This window comes from Apostichopus japonicus, chromosome 17 (genome assembly GCF_037975245.1).
Source record: "Apostichopus japonicus isolate 1M-3 chromosome 17, ASM3797524v1, whole genome shotgun sequence".
Classification (NCBI taxonomy): domain Eukaryota; kingdom Metazoa; phylum Echinodermata; class Holothuroidea; order Aspidochirotida; family Stichopodidae; genus Apostichopus; species Apostichopus japonicus.
Window position 1 is genome coordinate 34146290 of NC_092577.1, and position 27619 is coordinate 34173908.

General features: G+C 36.6%; 2 protein-coding genes and 1 long non-coding RNA gene across 4 annotated transcripts in view; 2 read left to right on the forward strand and 1 right to left on the reverse strand.

Annotated features, from left to right (window-relative positions):
- The window catches only part of LOC139984915 (uncharacterized), an 82526-nt gene that overhangs the window by 8431 nt on the left and 46476 nt on the right, over nt 1-27619 (forward strand). The gene's annotated exons all lie outside the window — the stretch shown is intronic.
- Nucleotides 453-27054, forward strand: LOC139984913 (interferon-induced very large GTPase 1-like). The gene is made up of 9 exons (XM_071999044.1): nt 453-583; nt 1556-1589; nt 3397-3696; nt 9853-10209; nt 12217-12348; nt 13140-13253; nt 17703-17846; nt 18597-18740; nt 20508-27054. Exons 1-9 carry the CDS (start codon nt 560-562, stop codon nt 24077-24079), a joined length of 4821 nt encoding a protein of 1606 aa, XP_071855145.1. The 5' UTR covers nt 453-559; the 3' UTR covers nt 24080-27054.
- On the reverse strand, nt 6394-9833 carry LOC139984917 (uncharacterized). Its single transcript, XR_011799230.1, has 2 exons — nt 9152-9833; nt 6394-7508 (listed from the first exon to the last, which is right to left on the reverse strand). It is a non-coding gene; the product is annotated as an uncharacterized lncRNA (long non-coding RNA).

Below are 27619 nucleotides of genomic sequence, written 5' to 3' on the forward strand. Positions count from 1 at the left end.
TTTAGGCCCCGCACAGGCTTTGAAATACATTCCAACGAAATGGAATCTCTCAATTTACTTCTGTGCTTAAGTTAACATAGCTACAAGAGAACTTGCTGAAAGCACTGCAGCTTCCGTGCTTGAAATACCTTCCACAGATATGAAATTCATCGTTTCTATAAGTGCTTTGGTACTTTAAAGTAGGTTGCTATGATATAACAATATTAATATCGTCCAAAGTCTAATAGCATCTGTAAATACTCAACCATCACGGTGTGCTCATGGAGATAACAGAATATTTTTAAATACTATATCGTTTAGTACTTGCATGCGAACAGCTAGTATATCGACCTAACAATACCGTATACTTTGAAGCATCTGCTTACCAACACCCAGTCCATTGTTGATTCAGAAAGGTGGACTTTGTTCCAGAAATATAGCCTGCTATAACAGTGACACAAGCAAGATATGTAACATCAACATATCTAAGTCAGTATATGAAATAATTCACAGGACCCGTTGTCTATTGAGGTACAAAGTATAGCCACAGACTTCAACTACATATGATCAACGTCAAGCAATGGCAGACGGAGCAAGTGGAGCGGTAAGTTTTAGAATCACATTGTAATTTGAAGACGTCATACTTGATTGGCAGTGTTTAAGAGAGTTATAAATCGAGTAGCTAAATTTCAGGAGTCAAGTGAGTTGAACAAATTCGTCAAATCTGCTTATTGAGAAAATAAAGTGTCTCGAGTCCAGGATTCGAGTCAGAGATAACACTGGCAGTGATTCGATTCGACCTGAAATAAAGTGGTTGACTTGTTGAACTTTGTTGTTTGAAACTACATACGGGATAGAACTTGGATTCTGTTCTAGACATATTGACTATAATATTAATATATATTCACGTTGGGAGGCAAATTCCTGGACAACTTGATGGGAACCAACATGATCATTAGCAAATGGAATCACTCACATTATCATGTCGCTCAAAGTTTTGTGATTAAGTACATGCTCAATTCTAAAGAGTAAGAAATATCCAGTATGCTCGCTTAGTAGTGAATTTCATTCGTACTGAACAGTACGGGAGATTCTAACCAAAGTAGTTCTAACCAGAGGACATCTTCCATCTATTTGTGCTTTTTGGCCAGCACGTCTTGCTAATTGTCATGTAACAGAAATTAAGCGCGTTGGTTTCGCCCGAAATTGATGAAGATTCGGCTAAGGGGCCCTGCTAGAAATTCCATTGGGATAATCAACTCCTGCTGGGGGTTGATAAGTGTTGTTGTTACCTGGTCAGCCTCTCCTGCTGCTGATGTCAAACATAAGCTTAAAGCACTGTAACAATCATGTGGTAATTTTCAATGTGGATCTATACTTACCAGCTAATATAAAACTTCTTCCGTGTCAAGCTCTACCTTTGGATATCGTATTGATCTTCCTCTCTTTCCCCTTTTGTTATGAGGGGGGGGGGGGGCTGGACAGCTTTTAACTCCAACCATAAGTGGCTGTCATTACTTAACGTAAGTGGGACGGCTCAGTAATTGATGGTTTAAATGTTGGATTCTATTTTCAGATTGGCCCTTCCTCAGGCAGGCGGAAGAGCCATGGTAAGTCTTTCAAATGGATCAAAGCACCGGCTGTATTCCTCTGTAAATGATTATGACTATACATAAAGGTTATAAATGTATATTGCATTTCATCTGGGAAAAGAAACTTTGTTGGTAGAAAACAAACAGTATGCAGGGAGGGGACAGGGATTAACACATACACCCTATGTTTAATTCTATGCTAAAACATAATGTCTGCAGTTGTTTTTATGTGTTGTTCACTTTATTGTTTATTTTACATTTTCCTATTTCTGTTATTAATCTCTTTATCGATTGTGTTTTTGGTTAATGTAGTTGCAAACGATGGTAAATGTTCCCATCAATGTGCTGGAGAATGAACAATTAAGTTTGAAAATTACAAAAATAATTTCTATTTTTGAGGGTAGCATTACAAACCTAAAAATCCCTTCCACTCTTCACGTGCCCTTTTAACATGCTTCCGCAACTTCAACATGACATAGAAATTATCTGTTTTCTAAACCTGATAAAGGAATACTATTTATTCCCTTTACTAGGCATTCTAGGAGTTTGTATGGTAATGCAGTGGGTAACCAAGGAACGGGAAGAAAGAAAGAGGTTGAAAAGGTTTAGGCGGACGTAAATTGGATATCATTTAACTGTTTTGACAAAAGTCCTTGTACATAGAATACTATTCATTGTAGTGCGTGCCTGAGGTTTCGCAAAACCATGCATCCCTTTAGAATGTGCAACATTTGGATAAAAATACTCAAAGCAAGTTGCTTTATTGACCCAATGACTCCAAGCAGGAGTTTACTGGTGTAACTCCAGCTAAGATTTGTATCTTTTAGAATATATTTCATTTAGTCCAAGTCATCATGAAAATTTATCCGTTGATCCAACCGATCAGAACCTACAAAACCCTTCAATTATTTCTGGTTGCATGAATCGTCCTCAAGAGTATCTTAAAGCATGTAAAGATTATATACAAGCATATGAACGATATGACAGAGAAAAACAGTTTTTTTTTACTGATTTGTTTGGTCTACGATATGCACCCTGTCATCTGCAAACTTTGGTAAGGCCTATTAAATGTTCGTGCTATGGGTACATCTGCATTAATTATGTTTTGTTGATTTTTGAAGGACTTAGGCTAGAGTACTATGTTCTTCCCGTCGGTAATTAAAATGATTTATATTCTCTCTTTGGACAGTTTGTTAAAAAAATGTAACAGGTTATCAGCCAAAGATACCAGGAAAACATATTGCGTCATTTAAAAGATTTAGGTAAAGGAATCGCGGAGTTACAACAAAATTTATGCCTTAGTCTAGTGCACCAAGTTAGGAACCATCAGCACTAGGGCTACTTCTAGGCCTAGTATCGTAGTAAACCTCAGTGCTCGATCGCCACGGCAACCTTCGTAAATGTAACGTTAAAACTGATTCTAAAAGCATAGGAGTAATAATGGAGTAGACATAGGTCTAGCATATAGCCTAGGCCTATGTAAAGTCATGATCATCTACGCCTATTTATTCAGGTGGGCATGGGCCTATGTGTCGCTATCGGCATGTAGGCCTAATAGGCGAGTAAAATCAATATATTGTTTATAGTTCAAAGCCTGGACTCAGACTCGATTCGCACTCTGGTTTCCTAGACTCAAACTTGTCTTGGACTCAGCCTGCCTCTGACTCAGACTTGTTTTGGACCCGGACTTGCTGGAATTGGAACTGGATTTAGATGTGCTGGACTCTACTACAGTTCTGTTATATATATGTTATTCTTTTTGTTTAGATGATAAGCTTGGGAATTATTTCTCTCGTAACAGTTTAAATCTCTGTTTACATTTCAGTTATTGATGAGCAACGTGGCATCAACACGACATTCGACTATCTCGACATGATGGAAAGTTTACAGCAATCTCTAGACATACCAACCATCAAGAAATTATGTGAATATTTCAATATGACTAGTTCATTAGAGAATATCAGGGCTAGCGACAAACCTCAACGTTATTTCATACTTGAGTGCCGTAGAGAGTGTATCATCACAAGAAATGACACAACAAAGCTACTTGAAGCTTTTAGAAAGATTGGTCTGCCAACCCTTCAAAGAATTATTGAGGACTACAATCAGATTTTAAAATACCCAGGTAAGTTTAGTTTCTCTTTTTCTCTCAATTTATGCTTTGATTGATAAAGTAACAACTATTGTAATATTGTACAACTTTAGTTTCGTTATTTTCGTCCATGGCTCTCACTGCATGACATTATGGTGTCCAATTATCAATTCTCACAAACAGTTGCAATAACGTATTGTTCCGATTAGCATGCATAACATTTGAAGTCACAACTTTTCGGAAGGTATACAGTAAGTCTGATATCCAGTATTTTTAAGAACACTGAGTATCATCATTCACATCATTGAAACAAAACACACTCTTGCTCTTTATGAATAACAGAAATTCCCTAGTTGGTAGTTTTATTAAATACGCCGGTTATGGATCTTTTGTTCATTACTAATTTGTTCATATCTTGTGGCGATATAGGGCCAGATTATATCGATAACCCCCAACAAGCTCTTTGCCCATTGCACGCATATTAAAATGCATAAATAGCCAAAGCAATGTAGGTTATCCGTCTCGGAAAGTCTACATTGCTAATTCATGTTAAACGCCAATGGTCCTGTGAAAGATACGACCAAGTGACAGGCAGATATAGGTAGCAATGATTGTTTGAATGAAAGTTTCGAGCGTGAAATCAGTGAAGTTTCACGCACTTTCAACTTGATGTATATGTTTGAAGACAAAAGTCCTTAAAAGTGATGATATTATGGTTTAAATATACACAACTTTGGTGATGAGTCTACATCTTTTTAGATTGTCCACTTGTCTTTCTTTACATGTTGTAAGATAGAGGTAGAACCTTATGTTGTAAGATAGAAGAAGAACCTTCAACATGGGATTTGTCAGCAACGATGACACATGTTGATCTTATTCATTTTACAGTTTTGTTGCTTTATCGTGGTGTGTAGTAAGACACTTTTTATACATTATGTTGTTTAACATGTAAAACAATAAATGTTTGCTTTGGTTTGAATGGACCCCCCATTTGCTCTCTTAAAATGAGAGACTGAAATTTCAGTCTAATCGACTGAAATTTCAGTCTAATGATGGATGGGATAAGGGATCAGACTACTTAGACTGAATTTCAGTCTGAAATGTAAAGACTGAAGGTCAGTCTTAATTAGACTGAGTACTCTGCAGTCTAATAGACTGAAAATCAAACCACTTTAGACTGAACAGTCAGCAGTTTAGACTGATTTATTGCAGCACCAGTCTTAATTAGATTGAATATGCTCAGTCTATTAGACTGAAATCAGACTGAACAGTCGGTCCTTTAGACTGAATTATTACACATCACAGCTATACTGTCAATCTTATAAACTGCAGATCCTGGATTGAACAAGCTTTTCTATTGATCCTCCGTGTTAGCTTGGTGCTGGAATTCTTCAATATAGATGCATTTAAGGCCATCATCAAAGACAACATTCAATGATCTGTTAATGCAGGGGAATTCGCCTTCACATCCAATCATGTTAGGCTATAAAGACCAGAAAATCATTGTGACAGTCACACACAAAGTACATTAAAAATGGTATTCCATCAAGAAATATAATTGTCAATATCCACCGAACAGTAATTTTATTTCCACTAACTCACTAATATATTCTTATAGAATTTTCGTTATCATATTAAAAAAAAAAACAGAAATCAAAACTACAATATTCTGAGGGATGTTCAACACAACATGTTACCTTTCCAACAAACGTTCAAATTAAAAAGATGCTTTACATAACAGTGACATATTTTCAGTTCAATATTAATCTGTCAAATTTCTGCTTGAATTGGGCCATCTAAAATGTTCTTTAATTTTTTTGAAAAAGGATTAGGTGAGCTGAGAACAGATCAGTGGTGTCGCCAATGGGTGGCCTGGGGAACCCCTCCCCCAAGAGGGAATTCACAAATAGACATATCACCAACCAAAATTCATATGTCTGGCAACACCACTGCAACAGAAAGCACTTTAAATTCTTTGTATATTACCACCAGGTGGTAATACCCTGGAATTCATTGACAACACAGCTGTAAATTGAGTCGTTATATACCCAGCTGATCCCATCTCCCGATCTCACTGAACTTTAACTTTTCCGCTGTAAAGGATATAGTAACTATACGATCCTGCCTTTACAAAAGGGATAGGATGGAAACACTACGATAGTACAATGGATCTGGTACATTGCCTTTTTTCCAGTTGTAAATCATTAATGTATAGTAGCAACAATTTCTTAGAATGATTTCAAAATGGGGAAAACATATGACAAATTTTCAGAAGGTTATTTATAAAATATTAGGAATGGTTAAACTATATATCAGTGCCGTCAACATTTAAATACTTTGTGTTTCAATGATATAGATTGGCGATTGCTGAAAGTCATTATCCAGCACACACAAAACAACATATTACAAGCAGTTAACAGAATGGCACTAACTTCATAATGGCTATTAGATAAACATGAATTATTATATACTGCATTCACAATTTCATGATATGGCATTCATATAAAGCAAATTTGTATGCAAAAACAGCACATGTGACTATTATACCACCCTCAATTATTTCTTAACTTTCTGATAGTAATCATGTATAGTGATTTTGATTGGGATTTCAATCAAACTTTGAAGTTTTGTAAATTATCTGATGTGAATCATTTAATGTCGGGCTCAAGCTGAAAAAAAAAATGTGACCCAAAGTCGACTAAAAAATAATGAGGAAAGGATATTCTCAAATGGAATTTTCTACAGTTACTGAATTTATAATAATCAGGTTACTTGCTTTTCATGGCACAAGTTATGGAATATTGTGCATAATAAATAATATTAGCTTAATTAATTGCTTAATTAAATAAACCTTCAACATAGTGAGTGCAGTGAAATGTGGGAACATTAAAGTAAACATTAAAATAACATGCTCGAAAAATCATACAACAAAGTTTTTTTGGCAACTAGGTGTTTGTTTAATTACATTCATAATTAGATCAGTATCATTAAAAAACATTTTGACAACCAAAAATCAATGAAATATTTATTTCTGGAGCCCTATTCATATAAAACTGTTGGTAAACTCTGGGTTATCAATTTAACATTTTAGGGTATGTGTTAGTTACTCCTTAAAGGTATTGAAGACTTGTCCCAAACAGCATGCAGCCATCTGAAAAAGTTAACTTTCTGTTGCTTGCAAGTGATGTTTGTTCGTGTCGCTAACAAAGACAGACAGTAATGAAACGTGATACCTTGATATCTTTAGCTGGACCTGAGATGTTCATCGCTGTATCGTTTATACACTGTGATGTGGGTATTGACCGCAGCTGTATGTACTGACTGTACACTAGTGTCTAATTACCGACGGTAGCAAGCTGTGTTTGTATTTTCTGGGATCGATGGCAGTGTCTAACACTTCTGTCACACCTCATTTGAAACTAGGTCAGATTACCGGCATTAGACGTTCTTTTTGCGCGAGTCTTCACACCCTTTTAAAGTTACTCCATGCTGACAGACGGGGTTCCGGCCTACAGAGCAATAAAATGTAACATTCACTCCTTGAAATTACTCCATGCTGACTGCCCTTATTGATGTGGCAAGGATACGGACTAGAGACTTCACTTCTGTTGGTTGCAAAATTCCATACACCATGGAAGCATGGAACTCACAAAACTAGTGTTGTAGAGGGGGTGTATAGTCTATGTTAAATGTATGTTCTACGCCTCTGTCCCTGTTGGAATGGCCAGTTTATCTGCCACAATGAAGAATTGTTTGGGGTTCAATTCTGGTCCGAGAGATAGGATGAAAGGCTGCCAATATTGTCCTTGTCTGCCCTGTGCTGCGCTCTCAATATCTGTGCCCTCCTGTTTGGTGAAGATAAAAATAAATGTGATGAAGGACAAGCAATATGGTATGAATCAAAACATTCTTAAAAAAAGATATGTTGAGAGGTAGAGTTCGATGTGGACTAGACTAGAATAATATTTAGGAGAGAATGGAGAAAGAAGAACATGACTGGCATTGTACGAAGGAGATATATCAATTCATGATAGGCAGCAATATGTCATCCATGGTGGGTGAGATGTGTTATGTGAAGGTGGATTCAAATTCAACCTAACATTTATGGGTTATCATGTTGATTTTGGCAGGTACATGGTTACCAAGCAAGGTTTGTTGTTAGTTGTTTTCAGAAATTTCTCTTTTTAAGGATAAATTGTTCATGACATCTCCTGATTCCATTTCATCAGCATAGAAAACCAGTGAACAAGGAATATGATTTACATTTTAGCCTACTGATTTCACTAATATGTCTATCTGCTTGTAAAAGAAACTGATTTCATAAGATTAGTGAATGGTAATATTACTGTAAAATCTTATAGTAAAGACTGATGGCCCACTATATGTTTAATAAAATAGCAAAAGCATACCAATTCTTTTCCAGTTTCCACATGATTTAAATACAATGGTAATTGTTTAACAGAATCGTGATAGCTTCATGCTGTAATGGCTGTAGCAGTAACTACATTTTTTTCAAATAATTAAGGGTGCTTACAATCTATGCATAATAGTACTGTGTTTTGCAATTTCTTCAGCATTGTTATGTTCAAGTAATTGTTATGAGGTTAACCTAGCCTAGATTCATTTGGGACGATCGAGTACATATTGCAGTCCTGACAAGCGTGCTTATTCGCCCGACGATTGGGTACATATGCAGGACAGGCGGGCTAATTTGCCAGACGATCTGGTACCGTGATAGCTTCATGCTGTAATGGCTGTAGCAGTAACTACATTTTTCAAATAATTAAGGGTGCTTACAATCTATGCATAATAGTACTGTGTTTTGCAATTTCTTCAGCATTATTATGTTCAAGTATTTGTTATGAGGTTAACCAAGCCTAGATTCATTTGGGACGATCGAGTACATATTGCAGTCCTGACAAGCGTGCTTATTCGCCCGACGATTGGGTTCATATGCAGGACAGGCGGGCTAATTTGCCCGACGATCTGGTACCGTGATAGCTTCATGCTGTAATGGCTGTAGCAGTCACTACATTTTTCAAATAATTAAGGGTGCTTACAATCTATGCATAATAGTCCTTTGTTTTGCAATTTCTTGAGCATTATTATGTCCAAGTATTTGTTATGAGGTTAACCTAGCCTAGGCTAGATTCATTTTGGGACGATCGAGTACATATTGCAGGACAAGCATGCTTATTCGCCCGACGATCGGGTACATATGCAGGACAGGCGGGCTGATTTGCCCGACGATCGGGTACATATGCAGGCTAGGCGGGCTGATTTGCCAGACGATCGGGTACATATGCAGGACCGGCGTGCTTATTCGCCGACGATCGTGTTAATAGGCCCCATAACAACAGCCTAGGCCCTATTTGCTATGGTACAGCCTAGCTAGGCCTACCTCGCGCACAAACCTAGAATAACTAACGTTACGAACTGCCAAGCTTTTATTCTGTATTAATTGGAAAACAACAAAAAACATACATACCTTTCCCTCGAAAACTGTTTTCACTTCGTGGAAACCTTTATTTGTAAGAAAAGTTCTTAAAGACTCAGCCATTGCTAATTTATAACCTTTACTCTAGCTTAGACATACGGTCGTCTGTCTCGTTCATGCCTAGCTGTGTGTACGGCGTGCGTACGTACAGTACAGCGAGTACCTGGCTAAGCGAAGAATATAGTAGTATATATGTACACAAGTTGTAGCGCTCGTTGTCACTTGTTTTTTGTGCTGCGTATTTGCAAGTTTTCGGATGACGTAGGCGCATTTCTGTTCTCTGATTGGATACATTTTTCAGTGGAATACAGAGACTGAAAATGGTAAGATGCCATGCCACATGTGATTAGCTGATTGGTTAATACAGTCAGTCCAAAACAGCGACTGAACGGTGTAACTGATAATACAGTCTAAGTAGGTGTTTCTCAGTCTAAGCTCAGTGTATAACACTGAAAAAAATTTCAGTCTCAAAGAAGACTGAATTCTTCAGTCTATCAATTTAAGAGAGTGTGATAGTGAAGAGAAAATATTTTTAACATGGATATCGTCTATTGGTAGTATGATAGCATACAACTTTGATCTTGTAAATTTATTCTTATCTAAAAGTAGTAATAGAACGTTAGTTAAAATACTTAAGAATTTTATGACGAAAGTTGATATCATCTATTATAAGTTTTTATTGTTTTCTGCAGATGTTCACGTTACGGTTAATAACAACAACCCAACCAGTGTATTTTCCAACTTTAAGACAGTTATGCTTTCAAAGAAACGTGCAATTAAATCTGTCTTCACACGGGATTGCGGAATACATTTCGTAGATTGTAAAGAGGGCAGTCTCGTTATCTGCTTAAAGGTATCTCTTTTGGAAGCCCTATACAAACTAAAAAAATACATTTCTTCAGGGGAACTTCTCAGAAAATTAATGGCTATTTTTGAAAACGAAATAAGCGACACGGAAAGGAAAGACTTTCAATCAGAAAGATCGTCAATAAAACTTTCTTACGATAATGAGGAATTTGAAAATGTCAAGCAGCAGTTAATTATAAAAAGTAAGTGAATGAACTTATATTTTCTCTTAATCTTCAATAATCGCCCTCGAACGTTTTGAGAATAACAACGGCACAATAGTCAATAGATAACGAAAATGGTTAATTGACATCATTATCATCGAACCTAAAGAAAAGGGTAAGTGTTTAAATGTTGATTGATTTTGTTTCGTTCCCGCTTCAGTTGCATTTTCTAGTGAACCCCTGGTCCATACCTTTGGAACTATTGATACGATCTTTACGATACTTCTTCATTACTGTGTACAGAGGACGAAAGATACATAAACCGTACATCATATTTTTAATACTGACAAATGGTGACGTGTTTACTACTGTAACTGTTTAATAATAATATAAAGCAGAGACGGGCAAACATGTAGAGAATGTTTTCATCTTCATTTCTCATATAAATAATATCTTCTGACTTTTGTCAAGGAAGTAGATACAAATGCTGAACTTGCTACGACCGGCGTATTGAATGCAATTTCACAATAGTTATATAAATTAATATTTGATTCCTCACCTCAGTCCAGTTCCTGCTGAAACTGTAACAAGTTTTGCTTTATTACAATTTCAATAAGTTCTATCTCAAAGTGTTTACACGATTCTACTTGTTGTCTTTCTGAAAATAGAGGGTGAACCATACCCCCTGTATCCGCCACTGGGCTATATACTGAATTGCAAATATGCAAGTTTAATACTTGGAAATTACACACTGTAGCTTAGGTCAAAAGTTAGGATAGGCCTAAATGAGTCCATCCCCAAACAAAACCTTTCATGAATTTATGATTCTTAAGTATTCAAATTCTAATATTGACTGTCAAATCCGTTCCATAATTAATCCTCATCACAATCATTGGCCAAGATCTTTTGTAAAATGATTTATCACCCTTTGTTGAAGAAAATAATCTTCTTATTGTGTATATCCTGGGGTCCGATTCGGTCTCTATTGTATTGACCTTCCGGTTGTGTTGTGCACGCGCGTTTCTAAAACCATTTCAACATTGAATCGGGATTTTAAGATATCTGGAAATTTTTAAATTTGAGATATCTAAAATGCTATTTCAGATATCTGAAATTAAATTTGAGATATCTGAAATTGAACTGGAGATATCTAAAATTGAGTTGGAGATATCTGAAATTGAACTGGAGATATCTAAAATTGAGTTGGAGATATCTGAAATTGAACTGGAGATATCTGAAATTAAATTTGAGATATCTGAAATTGAACTGGAGATATCTGAAATTGAGTTGGAGATATCTGAAATTGAACTGGAGATATCTGAAATTGAATTTGAGATACCTGAAATTCTATTTCAGATATCTGAAAATGATAAAATGGGTTTCGAGATATCTGAAATTGAATTTGAAATATCTTAATTCTTTTTCAGATACCTGAAATTGAATTTGAAATATCTGAATTCTTTTTCAGATACCTGAAATGGAATTCGAGATATCTGAATATGCACTTTAGCTATCAAAAATTCTCTGGTATTTCGAGGTATCTGAAATTGAATTTGAGATATCTGCAATTATTTGTAGATACCTTAAATAAATTTGAGATATCTTAAATAAATATGAGATATCTGAAATTATTTCGAGATATTCATGATTCTTGATGAAAAGTTAAAATGGCTTTCGATACGCGCGCACACTTACCCAACTGTATCACAGTTTATTGCTCAGATGCCATTTTTAGTGGGATTTCCCGTATTAGTAATGTAGAAGGGTGCTAATTAAATATACAAAGGAATGGTCTCAGCCTAACAGCTTCACTTCAAAATCTCGTTTCATTGAAGTGCAGTTATGGTCTTTTAATCACCTACCTGCAAGCCATGCCAATTCAGTTTCGTACTATTACAACCACACAATTTAATTTCAGTAAAGGTGCCGGGCCGGGCCACCCCTCCCTGGCTCGGCCCTGGCAATTATATAACCTTGTTTAACCTCTTATAATATGTATTTTCTTACCAAACGCTAGTATTTACTTCAATCATTTCTCATTTTAAGATGTGGGTTCTCGTCAATCAATTTCTATTACGAAATCTGTTACTCAAACGACAACCGAAACGATTGTATGGCAAGAAGACACGAAAGAAGTCTTTCATCCTCCTAGTGTCGTCCAGAGTCTAAGCGAGGAAGGTAAGTTAAACGATTAAGAGAAAGCTTTGCTCTGAGGGACGGACTTGTAACGATTACCATCCAAGCGGGGCGCAACTATCGGTTGGCAAGTAGCATAACATGACATTTTTAGGCCAAACATGCCTCCCAACTTGCTGGAAATGGCACTTTTCAGGCCTTGATGATTGCCTTTGAAAATTCTTTATTTTGAGATCTCATGTTTTAGAAATTTTGACTTCTTATTTAAAAAAAATGGTAGAAGAATTGGACTTTATTTTATATTCGATGTTTTACTTAGGTAATTGAAGGTAGTCATATTTTGATAAGTAATTCACGTGATATGGATAGAATTCCATGACAGGAGGTCTTGCTTTGGCCCAAAGTCGTGTTAATTGCAACTGGCTGGTGTACTTGATGGCGTACTAATAATTGCTACGTCAATAACCAGATATAAAAGCACGTTCTGTTATTCTGATGGTAGCCGTAGTTTATATTTGCTGAGGGGAAGCCATAATTGATGTGTAAATTAATTGTTAGGTTTGTGTTATTATTATTATTGGTTTACATGCCAAAAAGGGACCTAAAAAGGGAGTTATTGCAATAATAAAAAATGCGGGCCCAAATGGTCCAATAAAAAATGGGCTCCACAAATTCCGGCCCGAATAATTTGTCCCAAAATGCATTTTGATGTGGAAATCAATATTTAGCACACTCAGCCAAAGTGGGACCAAGTGGTCAAAACAAATTAGTCCTACATGTACTAGCCATTAATCAACAACCGTATACCAAGTTTTGTTACATTCCGACTTAAGGTTGTTCTGGTAGTTCGGAGGAAAATCAAACGAGAATCGAGGCGACCACATCGCAAGAAGATACGGAAGAATACTTCGATGCTCTCTGTGTTGTCCCGAGTCGAAGCGATGAAGGTAAGTAAAACAATAACGAAATCTGGAACTTGTACGAATTAGCAAACGGAGAGAACGTGTTCGAGTTTTTCTCTCATTCCTGAACACAAAACGAAAGGACAATATCATGTTGTCTTTCGTGCTTTGGAAGGCGTCGGTCATTACGGTTATATTGTAAGCCGTATATTGACGTTGGGAACAAACTAAACGTGAGACAGGTGTATTTTCGACGTTTAAACTAAAAGAATAATAACTCAAACTTCCCAGCATCATCGTAAATGGAATCAAGGCGGAACCAGGATGTGGAAAAGTGGTGGAGAGGGGATGGGAGAGTTGCACCAAGGGACAGTCGGAGCGCCACCATTGGTTGGCAAGTAGCATAACAAGACATTTTTTGCCGAACATGCCCCCCAGATTGCCGAAAATGGCACTTCCCAGGCCTTGTTAGTTGCATTTTTACATTCTTTATTTTGAGATCTCATGTTTCAGAAATGTTCACCTCCTAAAAAAACAATGGTAAATTAGAACATTTTATTCTGTAAAATCCCTTTGTTGGGGAAGAATAGGACTTTACTTTATATTCGATGTTTTACTTAGGTAATTGAAGGTAATCATATTTTGATAAGTAATTCACGTGATATGGAAGTGGTCTTGGCTAGGCCCATATTCCAGTTAATTGCAACTAGTGGGTGTACTTGTGGGTATATAATAATTGCTATGTCAAGGTTATTCTGATGTTAGACGTAAACGCTTATATATGCTGAGGGAATGTCATATGGAGAAATTAGGTGTAACTTATTATTTATTATTATTTGTTTTTCATGCCATAAAGGGACCCAGTGTGGGCTTCAAATGAGCTGAATGGTTGGGCCGTGTGGGGGACTGGGAGCCACATCTCCCTTCTTGGTATGTTAAAAAAGGCCCTTATAGGTGCTTAATGGAGAAAAGCAAGAGCCCAATGGGTACTATGGTTCCTTGCTTAGTGGAAAATTAAAGTGTTGTATGTCATCACCCTATATCATAATATGTATGTGCCAGCCACACGTACCAGCTATTAACCGATAACTGTATTCCAAGTTAAAATATAATCTGACTAAAGGTTGTGGAGTTTTCTACGTTTGATCCCATAACCTCTATTATTCATAAGGTCAGCTCCCATAACGATAGGCTACACATGCCCATAGAACATGTACATAGCAAGTCAAAACATATCGATCAATCCGTTGTTGGGTTATCACAGACCCAAGTAAGTGTCACAGACGCACTCCCCAACAAACACAGACGACACGTACACGGCTACCTGACTATATAGGTTCCTTTGCTTCCAGCAAGAAACCAAAAATGAGGATACCGAGAGAGCATGCGCCGAATGCCTGAGCTTTCTAGGGGGTCCGGGGTAATGCCCGCGGGAAATTTGGCACATTTGGGCGTCAAATGATGCAATGTGATGCATTTAAAATTCCTATACAAAGATAGGATCGAGCCATTAGAAATTCTTCTCTTACACAAGGCATTATGATTATTATCTAGATGATTTGGGTTGGGGGAGCGAGCACACACGGATAGGCACACACACACATTTGTTTTCTGCGAATTTATATATGTGTGGGGTTGTTAGCACTTACTTACGTGCATTTTAAGTGGATATTGACGTTAACTATATATAAATGTGCACATGTGGAATCATTGTGGTCGAGTGGTACGGACTTTGAATCATTGAATCATTTTATTTGGCAATTGAAGAGGATGAAAAAACACAGACCTCTGCCCTAGACTTCCGCGACAATCTCAGCAAAATTGAGAGACAGGTTATCAATGAACTCCGGAAGATATGGGCAAATAATTCTACAGAGAGGAAGTCAACAGACTACTCGGCATCCCGCAACACTACAAACTCCTGGATTCTAATCCTACTCAAGAAATTAAACAAAACGTGAAAAGAGTCATACAAAAGATAGTCTCTAACGGTTTCATTGACCGCAAGTTAAGCCAAAAACTCCTTGAAAACGACCCGAAACCTGGTTACTTTTAGTTTCTGCTCAAAATTTACAAAGAAGGCAATCCCGGAAGGCCTATAATATCTGGTAATAGAACAGCGACTGATAAAATGACCAAATTCGTGGATCTCCTCATCCAACCTCTTCTTTCGGCTGTACCGTCGTATGTGCAGGACACTGCGGATTTCATCTGGAAAAATGGGAAATAAAAAATCTTCCCCTATCTACTGTGTTAGTTACCTTGGATGTGTCTTCGTTACACACAAATATCCCTAACGAAGAGGTCATTTTGGCCTGCACAAAAGCATTCAAACCGAAACGTGGCAAAACCCCCACGAAGGAAGAATTGGCCGAATTGATGCAACCAATCTTGACCAGCAATAATGTGGTATTTGGCAACAAACAATACCTCCAAATTCATAGCACCGCAATGGGTACCAAAATGGCACCGTCTTTTGCCAACATCTTAATGGGAAACCTCGAGAAAGAATTTCTATCTAGACAAAACTTGAAACCACACACGTGGTTACGTTACATTGACGATATCTTTATGATATGGACCCATGGTGAGGCAAATCTAAAACTCTTCATTGATGACATAAACTCGTTTCATCACACTATCAAATTTACTGCATGTTTTTCTGGAAATGACGTTCGCTTCCTGGACACCACTGTGACCCGACAAAATTGTTCACTCAAAACGTCAAAACAGACTTGTTCAATAAACCCGCGAACAAGCAAAACCACCTTTTACCAAGCAGTTGTCATCCACGCCACTGTACCAGAAATATTCCGTACAGTCAAGCGTTGCGCATACGACGCATTTGCTCCTCCAAAGTCGATTTTGATTTCCGCACTAAAGAACTTCACAACACCTCCTAAACAGACAGCATTTTCGGGGTACTATTGAAAATGCCATCAAAAGCCCAAAAGAAAACCCAGTACCGAAACATCGACTTACAGAACTCGTCAAACCAGTTCCAAAAGGGTACCATTGGTTACCGAATTCCACCCTGGGCTCCCACCACTGGATAATATCATTCAGAAGAATGTTCACCTCCTTCAAAGCACCGAACGCCTGAAATCAGTTTTCTCAGAACTACCTGTCATCGCATTTAAAAGATCCAGTAACCTACGGGATATTTTAGTTCGGGCATCCTTTCGGGACGAAACCACATTTGGGGAATACAAAACAGAAACTACAGGATCATCGCCCTGTACACAAAATTGCAAAACGTGCTTACTTGTCGATTCAACTGTGGCCTTCAGAGCAATTACCAAACCAAACGCACGTTCCAAATTCGGCATCAAATAAACTGCCTATCCAAAAATGTCATTTACCTCATCTACTGCAATATTTGCACCTTACAATACGTTGGGAGAGTAAAAAACACTCTAAGAATGATAATGACACAACATAGATCGGCGATCAAAACGAAAAAATCAACCAACCTGTTGCAAATCACTTCAATCTCCCCAATCATTCGATTGATAATTTGCGTGTTATTGCCATTGACCAAAACAATTCTTGGACAGATAAATCTAGAAAGGGAAATAAAATTTATGGCAACTAAACCTAAAGACCACGGCACCATTCGATTTAAACATCCAAAACGATCTGCCTCCCCAGATAGACCAAAACAATTACTTTGAAATTACGACGGAATCGGATTAAAATAATCCGTGTATACGTGTATACGTGTATAAGTGTATAAGTGTATAAATGTATTAAATGTATATAAATATATAATTATATATAAATATATATAATTATATATAAATATATAATTTTATATATATATAAATATAAATATATATATATACATATATATATATATATATATATATATATATATATATATATATAATTGAAATCGTAGTGAGTTGGAAAATCCAGAACAGTGATAAAACTTCCAGTGTGTATATATATACGTTTCATGATTAATTCTCAATTAATTCTCACAATCATAGGCCAAGATCTTCTTTAAATGATTTTATTACCTTTTGTTGAAATAAAATGTCCTTGTGTGTATATCCTGATCTCCGACTCGGTCCCTTTGGTATTGACATTGCGGTTGTGTTGTGCACGCACGCGCTTACGTACCCAGCTGTATCAAAGTATATTGCGCGTGATTCCATGTAAGTGGGATTTCCCCTATTAGTAATGAAGGAGGGTCCTATAATTAAACATACGCAGGGATGTCTCAGCCTTCACTTCAAAATTAAGATGATCTCGTTTCAGGGCAGTGTAGTTATGATGTATTAGACACCTACCTACAAGCCATGCCAATTAATTTCCGTACTATTAAAAATACACGACATATTAAAGGGGGAGGGAAGGGGCCGGGCTGGCCACCCTGGATCCGCCGCTTTCAATTATAGAACCCTGTTTAACCCCCCCCCCCCTCATTATATATAGTTATGAATTTTCTCACCAAACGCTAGTATTTACTTCAACCGTTTCTCTTTTCAGATGCAACTGTTCGTCAATCAAGTTCTTTTTCGCAATCTGTTACTTCGGAGGAAACTCAAACGAGAATCGAAACGACCACATCGCAAGAAGATATGGAAGAATACTTCGATGCTCTTCCTGATATCCCGCGTATAAATGAGAAAGGTAAGTTAAACGATGAAGAGAAATCTGAACTTGTACGAATTAACAAACGGAGAGAACATGTTAGAGTTTTTCTCTCAATCCTGAAAACAAAACCGAATTCACAATATCATGTTGTCATTCGTGCTCTGGAAGGCGTTGGTCATTACGGTTATATTGTTAGCCGTAGCTTATATATATAAAGGCAATGAATATATAGAATTGAAATCGTAATGAGTTGAAAAATCCAGGACAGTGAATAAACTTCCAGCCTCCGCCGTGATTCGAACCCGGGCCTCCCGCTTTATATGCGGACACACCAACCAAATAGGCTATGGACGTTGGTTGTATGTCCAGAGGCTCGAAACCGGTAAGGAAGGTCGTAATTTCACTGTATAGGCATTTGTCACCTGTAGCAAACAATACTAGTTCTGTTTTGGTGACATATTTTGCCTTACTCTAGAATTCTCTGTATTTGATAAAGATGAACTTTTTTCAGGGCAGTGTAGTTATGATGTTTTAAACAGTTTAGTTATGATGTTTTAAACAGTTTAGTTATGATGTTTTAAACACCTACCTACTACCTACAAGCCATGCCAATTAACTTTCGTACTATAAAAATGCACTATTTATTTTCAGGAATGGGGTCTGGGCTGGGCCGGCCCCCTGGATCCGTCGCTTTCAATTATAGAACCCTGTTTAACCTCTTATCATATACAGTTATGAATTTTCTCACCAAATGGTAGTATTTACTTCAATTGCTTCTCTTTTCAGATGCAATTGTTCGTCAAGCAAGTGCTCTTTCGCAATCTGTTACTTCGGAGGAAACTCAAACGAGAATCGAAACGACCACATTGCAAGAAGAAATGGAAGGAGACGTTGATGCTCTCTGTGTTGTCCCGAGTCTAAGCGATGAAGGTATGATAAACGATGAAGAGAAATCTGAACTTGTACGAATTAACAAACGGAGAGAACATGTTAGAGTTTTTCTCTTATTCCTGAAAACAAAACCGAATTCACAATATCATGTTGTCATTCGTGCTCTGGAAGGCGTTGATCATCACGGTTATATTGTAAGCCATATGCTGACGTTGGAACAAACTAAAAGTGAGACAGGCGTATTTTCGAAGTTTTAACTAGAAGAATAATAACTCAAACTCACCAGCATCATCATCACCACCATCCTTCTCATCGTCGTCATCTTCATCACCGCCACTGTCATTATCGTCGTCGTAGAATAAGACAGAGCGAACATTGCCTCCTATGCAAGTTCATACATCTGATAGGTGATATACGGTGCCAAATCGACATAAAATCGCAAAGATAAAGGGCGAATTAAGTTAGCTAGGGCAGGCGGTGAGGAAAATTGTTCAGACAGTGTATCTAATAAGTTGGGACCCGAATGCTTAGGCATATATGGTCGGGTTAGACATGTTGCTGGCATTAGAGGGGGGGGGGGGAAGAAAATTTTGCCATGTAACACGTATGTGTAAACAGTATGAGACCTATAAAAGAGGATGGAATTAAGTTTATATTGTGTTTTAGAACAACAAAACAAAATGGGGCTGAGCTGAAATGTGATCTAATATTTCTTGCCTGCAAATAGGATCTCCTAAGCAACAATAATGTTTACCAACTTCTGTTAATAAACTTTTATAATTAACAAGGAGCTACGCATTGATTCTATTAGTCCAAATGATGCGTAATACATTGGCATGAAAGGTAAATAAATATTCACATATACCATCCTCGTGGTCATGATGTGCTGGTTATTAAAAGTAACTTTACTTCCTTTACTATCATACTATAAAGCTTATCAAACATGGCATGGGTCTTATATGTACTTTCCAAATTAGTAAAGGAAGAACTTGTCAACTATTTAAAAAAGGAAATGAAAACTTCAAATATTTATTTTTTATTTTTTTATTTATTATTTAATTTTATTATGGGGTAAATTACCATTGCTCATTGATCTGGTAAAGTAAAATTGGTTTCTCTTTTTGTAGACCTCAAGAGAGAACTTTTTGGATAGCCACGTGAAGTACGAAATAAGTTATAAGGCATTCGGCTTCTCCAACATGCACATGTGGCTGCTTGGCGTTCTACGCATGGCAGTCTCCATTATCAGTTTACTATTGAAATGATAGACTAGCAGTAATTGTGTGACTAATATGACTAAAATATTTCTAAATATCTTCATGAAGTTGTATTTTCTATGTCATCATCGACTTCGTGAAGCTGTATGTAAAATGATCATGAAGCAAATAGGTGTCATGCCGTCATCATTACGAAGTTACAAGGAACCGTTCTGACTTCTCTTTTTGCCCTACTTTTCATTTTAAAGTTGCATTTGAAAGATTTCCACCTAATGTGATGTTTTAAAATTGTGTCTTCGACATATTTTGTAGTACATTTTACAGAGAAAGAAATGTACAGACAACTGAGGTTCTCAACGCGCATGTATCCCAGCACGCTTTGTTATGCAAAGCCTTCCATCTGTAAAATTAATGTATTTATAACATGCCAATTTTGACAAGACGCTTAACACATTTTCCACGCTCATTTTTCAGAAAAAAATGAAACCCGTGGAAAGATCATTTGAAATGTTTCTGACCTCACCGATATATCAGTATAAATTGATAGACGTGTATATCATGTATGACTTCGTATTGCCTCTTTCCACAGATTATGGAGGTACTGAAGAAGACTTTTTAGAATACTTGGATGAAGTCGGTCTCGAGGAATACTTTCCTCGCAAACTTACCATGAAAGAAGCAACAGAGGTACGGCTGCTCCCCAGCGACGACTCACAGATTGAAACAAAAGATTTACCTTTTCTGTTTATCAGTAAGCTAACCTCACTAGACAGTAGGGTTACATGGAAAGAGAATCTTCACATAGAAGGAAGTGCAAGAGATTTCATATATGCAATTCTTCATTGTTCCGATAATCATTTAAGACAGCATTTGCTGGAGAAATTTGCATCTTGTCAACTTGCCGTGCCAGTCTTATTGCCTGGGGTAAGAGATGACGCGAAACCAGAGCTTCTTACTTGGGCATTAAGTCGTGTTGTAAAGAAATGGAAAGAAAATGAAACATCTCTTGCACCAGAAAAACTTATGGTAAGTGAGCCTGTATTTACCAACGCATTCATAAGATTCGGTGATATTCCTATCTCCAAATCATCTGTATTAAATAATGCCATTGGTAGAGCTCAAGGTAATGGAGAGTTTCAGTATTTTATGTCTTATGAAGATGAAAAAAAATATGCTTTCCATTGTTGTGGATCAGTAGAAGCCCAATGGTATCTGCCAATGTACGGCAGAAAAGAAGACTTGTTGAAAGAAGTTACACTATTGTTGAATCTGAGAGGTGATTCCAAAGAATTTACTACAGAAAGTGAGTTTATGTGCAGGGTAGCTAATGCTATATTCCTATTTGTAGATAAATGCAACTTGGAATGCTTCAAGACAGCAATTGATGACATAAAGAAAAGATTCAATAATGTTTTCATGATAAATTTGATTGCACAAAAAGAAAAAAAGAGCAGGCTAACTTTTAAGCAACAGCTCAACAGTAGGAGTAAGGCACTCAAAATCGATGAAAAACATGACAGTGTTGATTTTGGGGTAGAACGTAATGAAACAGAACTTGCACAAATCATTTGTGAAAAGATTGTGCAATACTGCCATGACACAAGTCGTGAGGATTACAGTTCAATTGAAGACTGGCCAACCTTTTGCTTTAATGCAATAAATGTGGATCAGGACAACGGTTCCTATCAGATAGCAAAACAATTGATACAATCCTCCTTCCCGAAAAACGAATCCATTGAGGAAGTGAAGAAATATTTTCAATTACAAGTCGAATGGGGTAAATGGGTCGAAGTAGATAAAAAACCTCTGTGTGTTGGATTAAAAACTGTTACTAATCAGTTTGAAGCAAAGGAAAGAATTAAACGTGACGTAAGGCGGATACAAAGACAAAAAGGTTTATCTTCAAAAATGAAAGTTTTTTTTGATAACTTACAAAGAGCAATATTTGATGAAAATGATATCTTGCATTACTTCATGTCCTCTTTCCAAACACACATCGAAATGATGGTCGCCCGTGAAATTCCTCCAATAGTTCAGAAAATCGACGTGTTGAATACTTCACTGCAAATACTTAAGTCTGCTATGAAGCAAGCTTCACCCAGTGAACGCAGTAAACTACAAAATGATATAAAAGAGTCGCAAAAGCAGCTCCTAAAAGCAAGCGAACAAGTTAGTGCGAAAAACATCAGTTGCGAACACTTTATTCGTGAGTTAGGCCATTGGTATGAAGCAAGCCTGGAAAATACAAATGATCACGAACGAAATGAATTGCTGGTTAACATTGCATCAAAATTACTTCTTGCAGGATATCCATTGGAACTTTTAGATGGGGAAACTGCTTACATTCCCATTAAATGGATATCAGGAGTCTTAAAGAACCTCGCAAATAAGCTTAATGACCCAAAAATATTTGTTTTGTCTATAATTGGTATCCAGGGTAGTGGAAAGTCAACGTTGTTGAATAGTATGTTTGGGGTCAGGTTTCCGGTACGTGCTGCTAGATGCAAGCGCGGGGTATACTTACAATTGTTAGAAGTGAATGCCGCACTACATAAACAACTTGGCTTTAAGTATCTTCTGATTATTCATACTGAAGGATTGCAATCTCCAGATCGAACTGTTCTCAATGACCACACATTTGACAATTCAGCAGCTACACTGACCATGTGTATTGGGGATCTTACTTTACTGAATATCGGTCAAGAAATTATTGGCCCAGATATGATAGGCATCTTACGAAATGTTGTGCATGCCTTGATAAGAATGAAGAAAGTCAATTTGATTTCTAATTGCAGAATTATTCAGCAAAGAGTGAGCGACATAGCAGCTGCTGCCAATAATAAATCTAACATGGCTAAAATAAAGGACGTTCTCAATAAAGTCACACGTGTTGCCGCTGCTGAGGAGAAAGTCAATTACATTCACGACTTTTCAGACGTGTTCCCAATGGTTGAAGAGGATGACTTGCAATTCTTCCCATGCCTGTGGACGGGTTTAATGTCTCCTCCAAATTTCGGCTATAGTGATAAAGTTCACGCATTAAAGGCTAGTATTTTATTGCAAGACAACATATCAATTACTTCGCCTCAGTTAACAATGGAAAAGTTCATAAGTAGATTGAAAGATGTATGGGAAGCAGTAAAATCAGAAGATTTTGTGTTCAATTTCCAAAACAGTTTTGATGCTCTGAGTAACCAAAGGTTTAGACTAGAGCATAACATACTTATTGGGGAAATGAGAACTGATTTGACAGAATGGGAACTAAGAAATAGTAATAATCTTAGCAGCGCGACGAAAGATGAATTTTTCAGGAAAGTGAGAATCGAAATTCAAAACAAATGTGAAGCTGTCAATGAGAAAATAGATGAGTATGTAAAGGCACATAACGATGAAGCTGAGGTGAATAGGCGACAACAGAGTATAAAAAATGAAACATTCGGCATAGGTCGAGATATCCTAAGGGCTATCGAAGTAAACACTGAAATTCTACTGCAAAATAAAGATGACATTCAGTCCATGCCACACTTCATCAAACAGGCAAAACAGGAACTGAAACAAGTTGCTAAAAACACTGCACTTGATTTGCTGAAGAAAAATCCATATACCGATTGGAGAGAAAATCTCACGAGACTAGATAAAGAATTCGATCAACTTTGGTGCACGAAAACTGAAGAGCTTGAAAAAATATTCAGCAAAACCAAAATAAGTGACCAAGTAATCGATGAAGCATGCCAAAATAGCCTTACTAGACTACTGCTGCACACTGAACATAGTAAAACGTACAAACTGAGGTTAAGTGTTGCATTGAATCCATGGACCAAATTTTTTCAACTTGGTACGAGATCTCGAGTTGATAGCACTGTTATGATTGAACTCGATAAAATCTTAAATGCATGCCTACGTGAACTTCGAAAGCAAAAATATATGAAACCGTTTAATTCAAATAATGTTGATACTGTCTTGACTAAAATGTACAATATGTTGAGGACACACAAAGTCAACAGTGAGGTTTTAGTGAACTCTCTAATCGATGCCTCACGTGATCTAGCCACGGCTTACAAAGAATTTCAAGCAGAGTATGAGAAGGAAAATTCGCTGAAAGCATTGTTTGAAAAGGAAAAGAAACATATTCGAAATGACTTCTTAGCTTTTTTCAACTAAGCCATTAAGATCAATGCAGCTGTAGACCGAATATATTCAGAGTTAATGACGGCGACTCAAGATATAGTTGTAAATATCTTAAACGTCACCCTTTTAAGCAAAATGAGGACTGATATTTGTTACAATAACAAAGAGAGACTAATTGGTAAAATCTTAGAAGAACTCTAGCACAAGAAAGAAGCACAATTGTATGTCGTCTTTATCCAGCGAAATTAGTCATTCGTGTTTCATTGGCTACGTGAAAAAGTAAGATATAAACCGAAACTTAAAGATGGTTGGGTCATCACTTTAATTTCGGAAGAAATAGACAACGTACTACGTGGAATTATCACGGCGTTACGTGAGACTTTAGCTTGTTTAACTGAAGATGAAGCTGGAACTACATTTAAGAAATGGGCTATGAAATTTAATTTGCATAGTTCTATCAGCGCTCACAGATTTGGTATAGAGTCTGTTGCTGATGATTTTGAATTAAGTGATGTTAAAGGCTTTACCGATAGTCTAACCAAAGCTGTAAGTGAAAAGTTGAAAGAAGATATACAAGTCGCACTGAATCTAGGGAGTTCTAATGAACTAGATGAAACAGATACACTTCTTCTTTACTCAAAAATGAAAAAAAGATGTTGCTCGGGATATTTTGGACCATTTAGGAGTTTGCAACGAAGTTTGTCCATTTTGTAAGGTAACCTGTCATTTGCAAATCAGTAGTAAGCATACACACGTCGCTACTTTCCGTTACCCTGGAGGTGTGTTAGGTCGTCATAAGGTAAATTCAAATGTTCTTACGGCCACTCCATGCACACTGTTAATGGTCACAGATTGTGAATATATACTACAAAAAGAGTTGAAAGAGATACACAGAAAATACAAGGATTACAAAACAGACTATGATTCATGGTATATTGAACCAGTCAAAGGTGACAAACCAATACATTACTGGATGTGGGTATTGAGCACTTTCAATGATGATTTTGCGCAAATATATAATGCAATACCAGCAAGGATACCAGAAGAATGGGATAACGTTACACAGGAGATGGCTATAAGAAGCGTAAGAGAACAATACAAACATCACGAATAATTAATAAGGTAGCTAAGGCAAACGGTGTACGTAAATTTTGAGATTTACATAATATCATGATGGTAAGCGAAACACATAGCATAACGAAGTACACCTACCTCTTGGATTAGGTTAACCATACACGGTAGCGAATTTTAAAAATTCAGCATGTACACTTAGATGTAAGCTTTAGATGAAGTATTAAAACCCAGAAAGCTCCCCAAAAAAGAAAGTAAATTCAGGTTTCAAGTATGTACGGTAAGAAGCTGTTCACAATATATTCGATTTCTTAAATAATATTTAAATTCGGTGGTTGCTTGTCCATATACTGTAAGCACATTTTGTCTTTCAGTGTATTACAGTCACCGTTTGCATTCAATATTCCTGAATAATGTAACAGAGTAAGTTTCAAAGGATAACCTACACTTCTACAAAAATTAGGCGAATGAAATTTAATTTCTACATATAGTGGTGTATCTAAAGAAAAAAAAATGTGTAGCCCTTGCTGTAAATACACTTATTATGTCATTACCTTTCATTGCATTTTATGTTACGCTATAGAAGATCTTGATGGTAATTTTCTGGCCTAGACATTTTCAACTGATGCACCTACGAAAATAAACTGTTAGTTTAATTCCAAAGACATATTTAAAATACAATGTATTGTCTTGAAATGTAAGAAATGATTACTTGAAGCTTTTCAGCTAATAGCCTGTAATACGTTTCTTGGGCAGGGCCATACAAAGTGGACTGACAGAGGTCTGCTCGAAAATATTTTCCCATGGAATTTCTCACATGGTGAATGGGATTAAGAGGGAAGGAAGAGGGCAGACTCCACTGCTCTTTGGTAATGCAGTGAATATTTTATTATCTATAATTGTATGTACAAGTATTAAGAAACTACAATGATGTTTATTTCTTAATTATTGTTTTATACTCAGTTTAACTTAGTTTTCTGTTTGAAGATGAATGCAACGTAATAATGAGGTAATATATGATATCACTCGGTTCAATAGTAACGTTGGATTTTGTTAAAGATATGATTTAATAACTTGCTTGTTAACACTAAGGTGGTACTTAGTCTTTGACTTAAACAGCTTTGAAAATTTTGCGTTACTCAAATAAAGTTTCGCTGTTCTGATAGGAAAGAGAATATTAATTTTGTGTTATATTTTGATCAGTACACCAAACATTACTAAGAATGTTTCGTGTTGATACTCTAAAGACTGGAAAGTTTCTACAAATAACCAAATGGCCTGACGAAAGGGTAGGGGTTGGGGTGTTGGAGGTGGCTGGGCGTTGATGAAAGAATGAATTGTACCATGTTATCTTAGTTAAAGCAAACGGAAAGTTTACCGTTTCCAAATATTGATAAACCTTTTCTTTGAAAATATGCCTATTTAAACGCGCAATTGAGGTGTGGAATACGTATGTTTCATTGACCAATATATGGAATATAGATACAATAAGAGACCATTTAATCATATTCTGATTCAGCTTAAAAGAATCCCGGTTACTCCGTATAACACCATGTAAAGTTCTTGCTTATTACATAACTTTTTATAGATGTCGTCCTCGTTGTTCAGTTATTTCTATCCATTCTTTCTAAGCGATAAATTGTCTTTCAAATTTAAGTAGGCTCGGTGGATTTTAATTGCTTTATTTTATTTATGTTTTTTCTTTCCTCTTTTCTTTTCTCTTCTTTCTCGGATTGTTTGTTATTTCGAGTCACTGAGAGATTTTAAATGCACATACAAACTTTAAAGATTTTGTTCATGTAATTCTGAGTACAAATCTTGTATACCTTTTCAAATGAATGTGAAAATAGTTCTTTATATCTTTTGGTTTTCTTGTAATGAAGATGTAGAGACTATTTGAGAAAGTTATTGTGGGATTAAACACTGTAAATACAAAATCCACACAAGTGAGTAGTTTTTATGTAACTTCAGACATTTTCTATCTGTCATTTGAGTATAGCCAGATCAGTACGCTTTTCTCTATCACAGTTAATTGTAGAATTAAACACTTCTTTTTGGATTTACCGGAATCTGACTAATTTTATTGGTATTGAGAAGCTGAACAACAACAACAGCGCCATAGTTTACCTGTTGCTGTAAGTTACCGTCACTCCGAATGGTAAACATATTACAATGTTATGAATGTACTCTGACGCTATTTGGAGAAATCAACAACAATACATTAGCTTCATATTATATAGCCGATATGTACGAATACGAACGGGTCTGGTAAATATACCCACCAGAAACTGAACGCACATGGTTCAGGTGTAAACACACACAGAACGTGGCAAAGTAACCTCGTTTTGTAAACACAAGACTTTAGTTCTAATAGACCAAAAAGGTAAATAGCCAAAAAACTGTTTGCAATCCACATATTGAAATGATCTTCTTTGAGACTCTAACAGTGAACCCCAAACTCCCCAATATCCTTTAATCCATGCAAACAAAATAGATAACTTG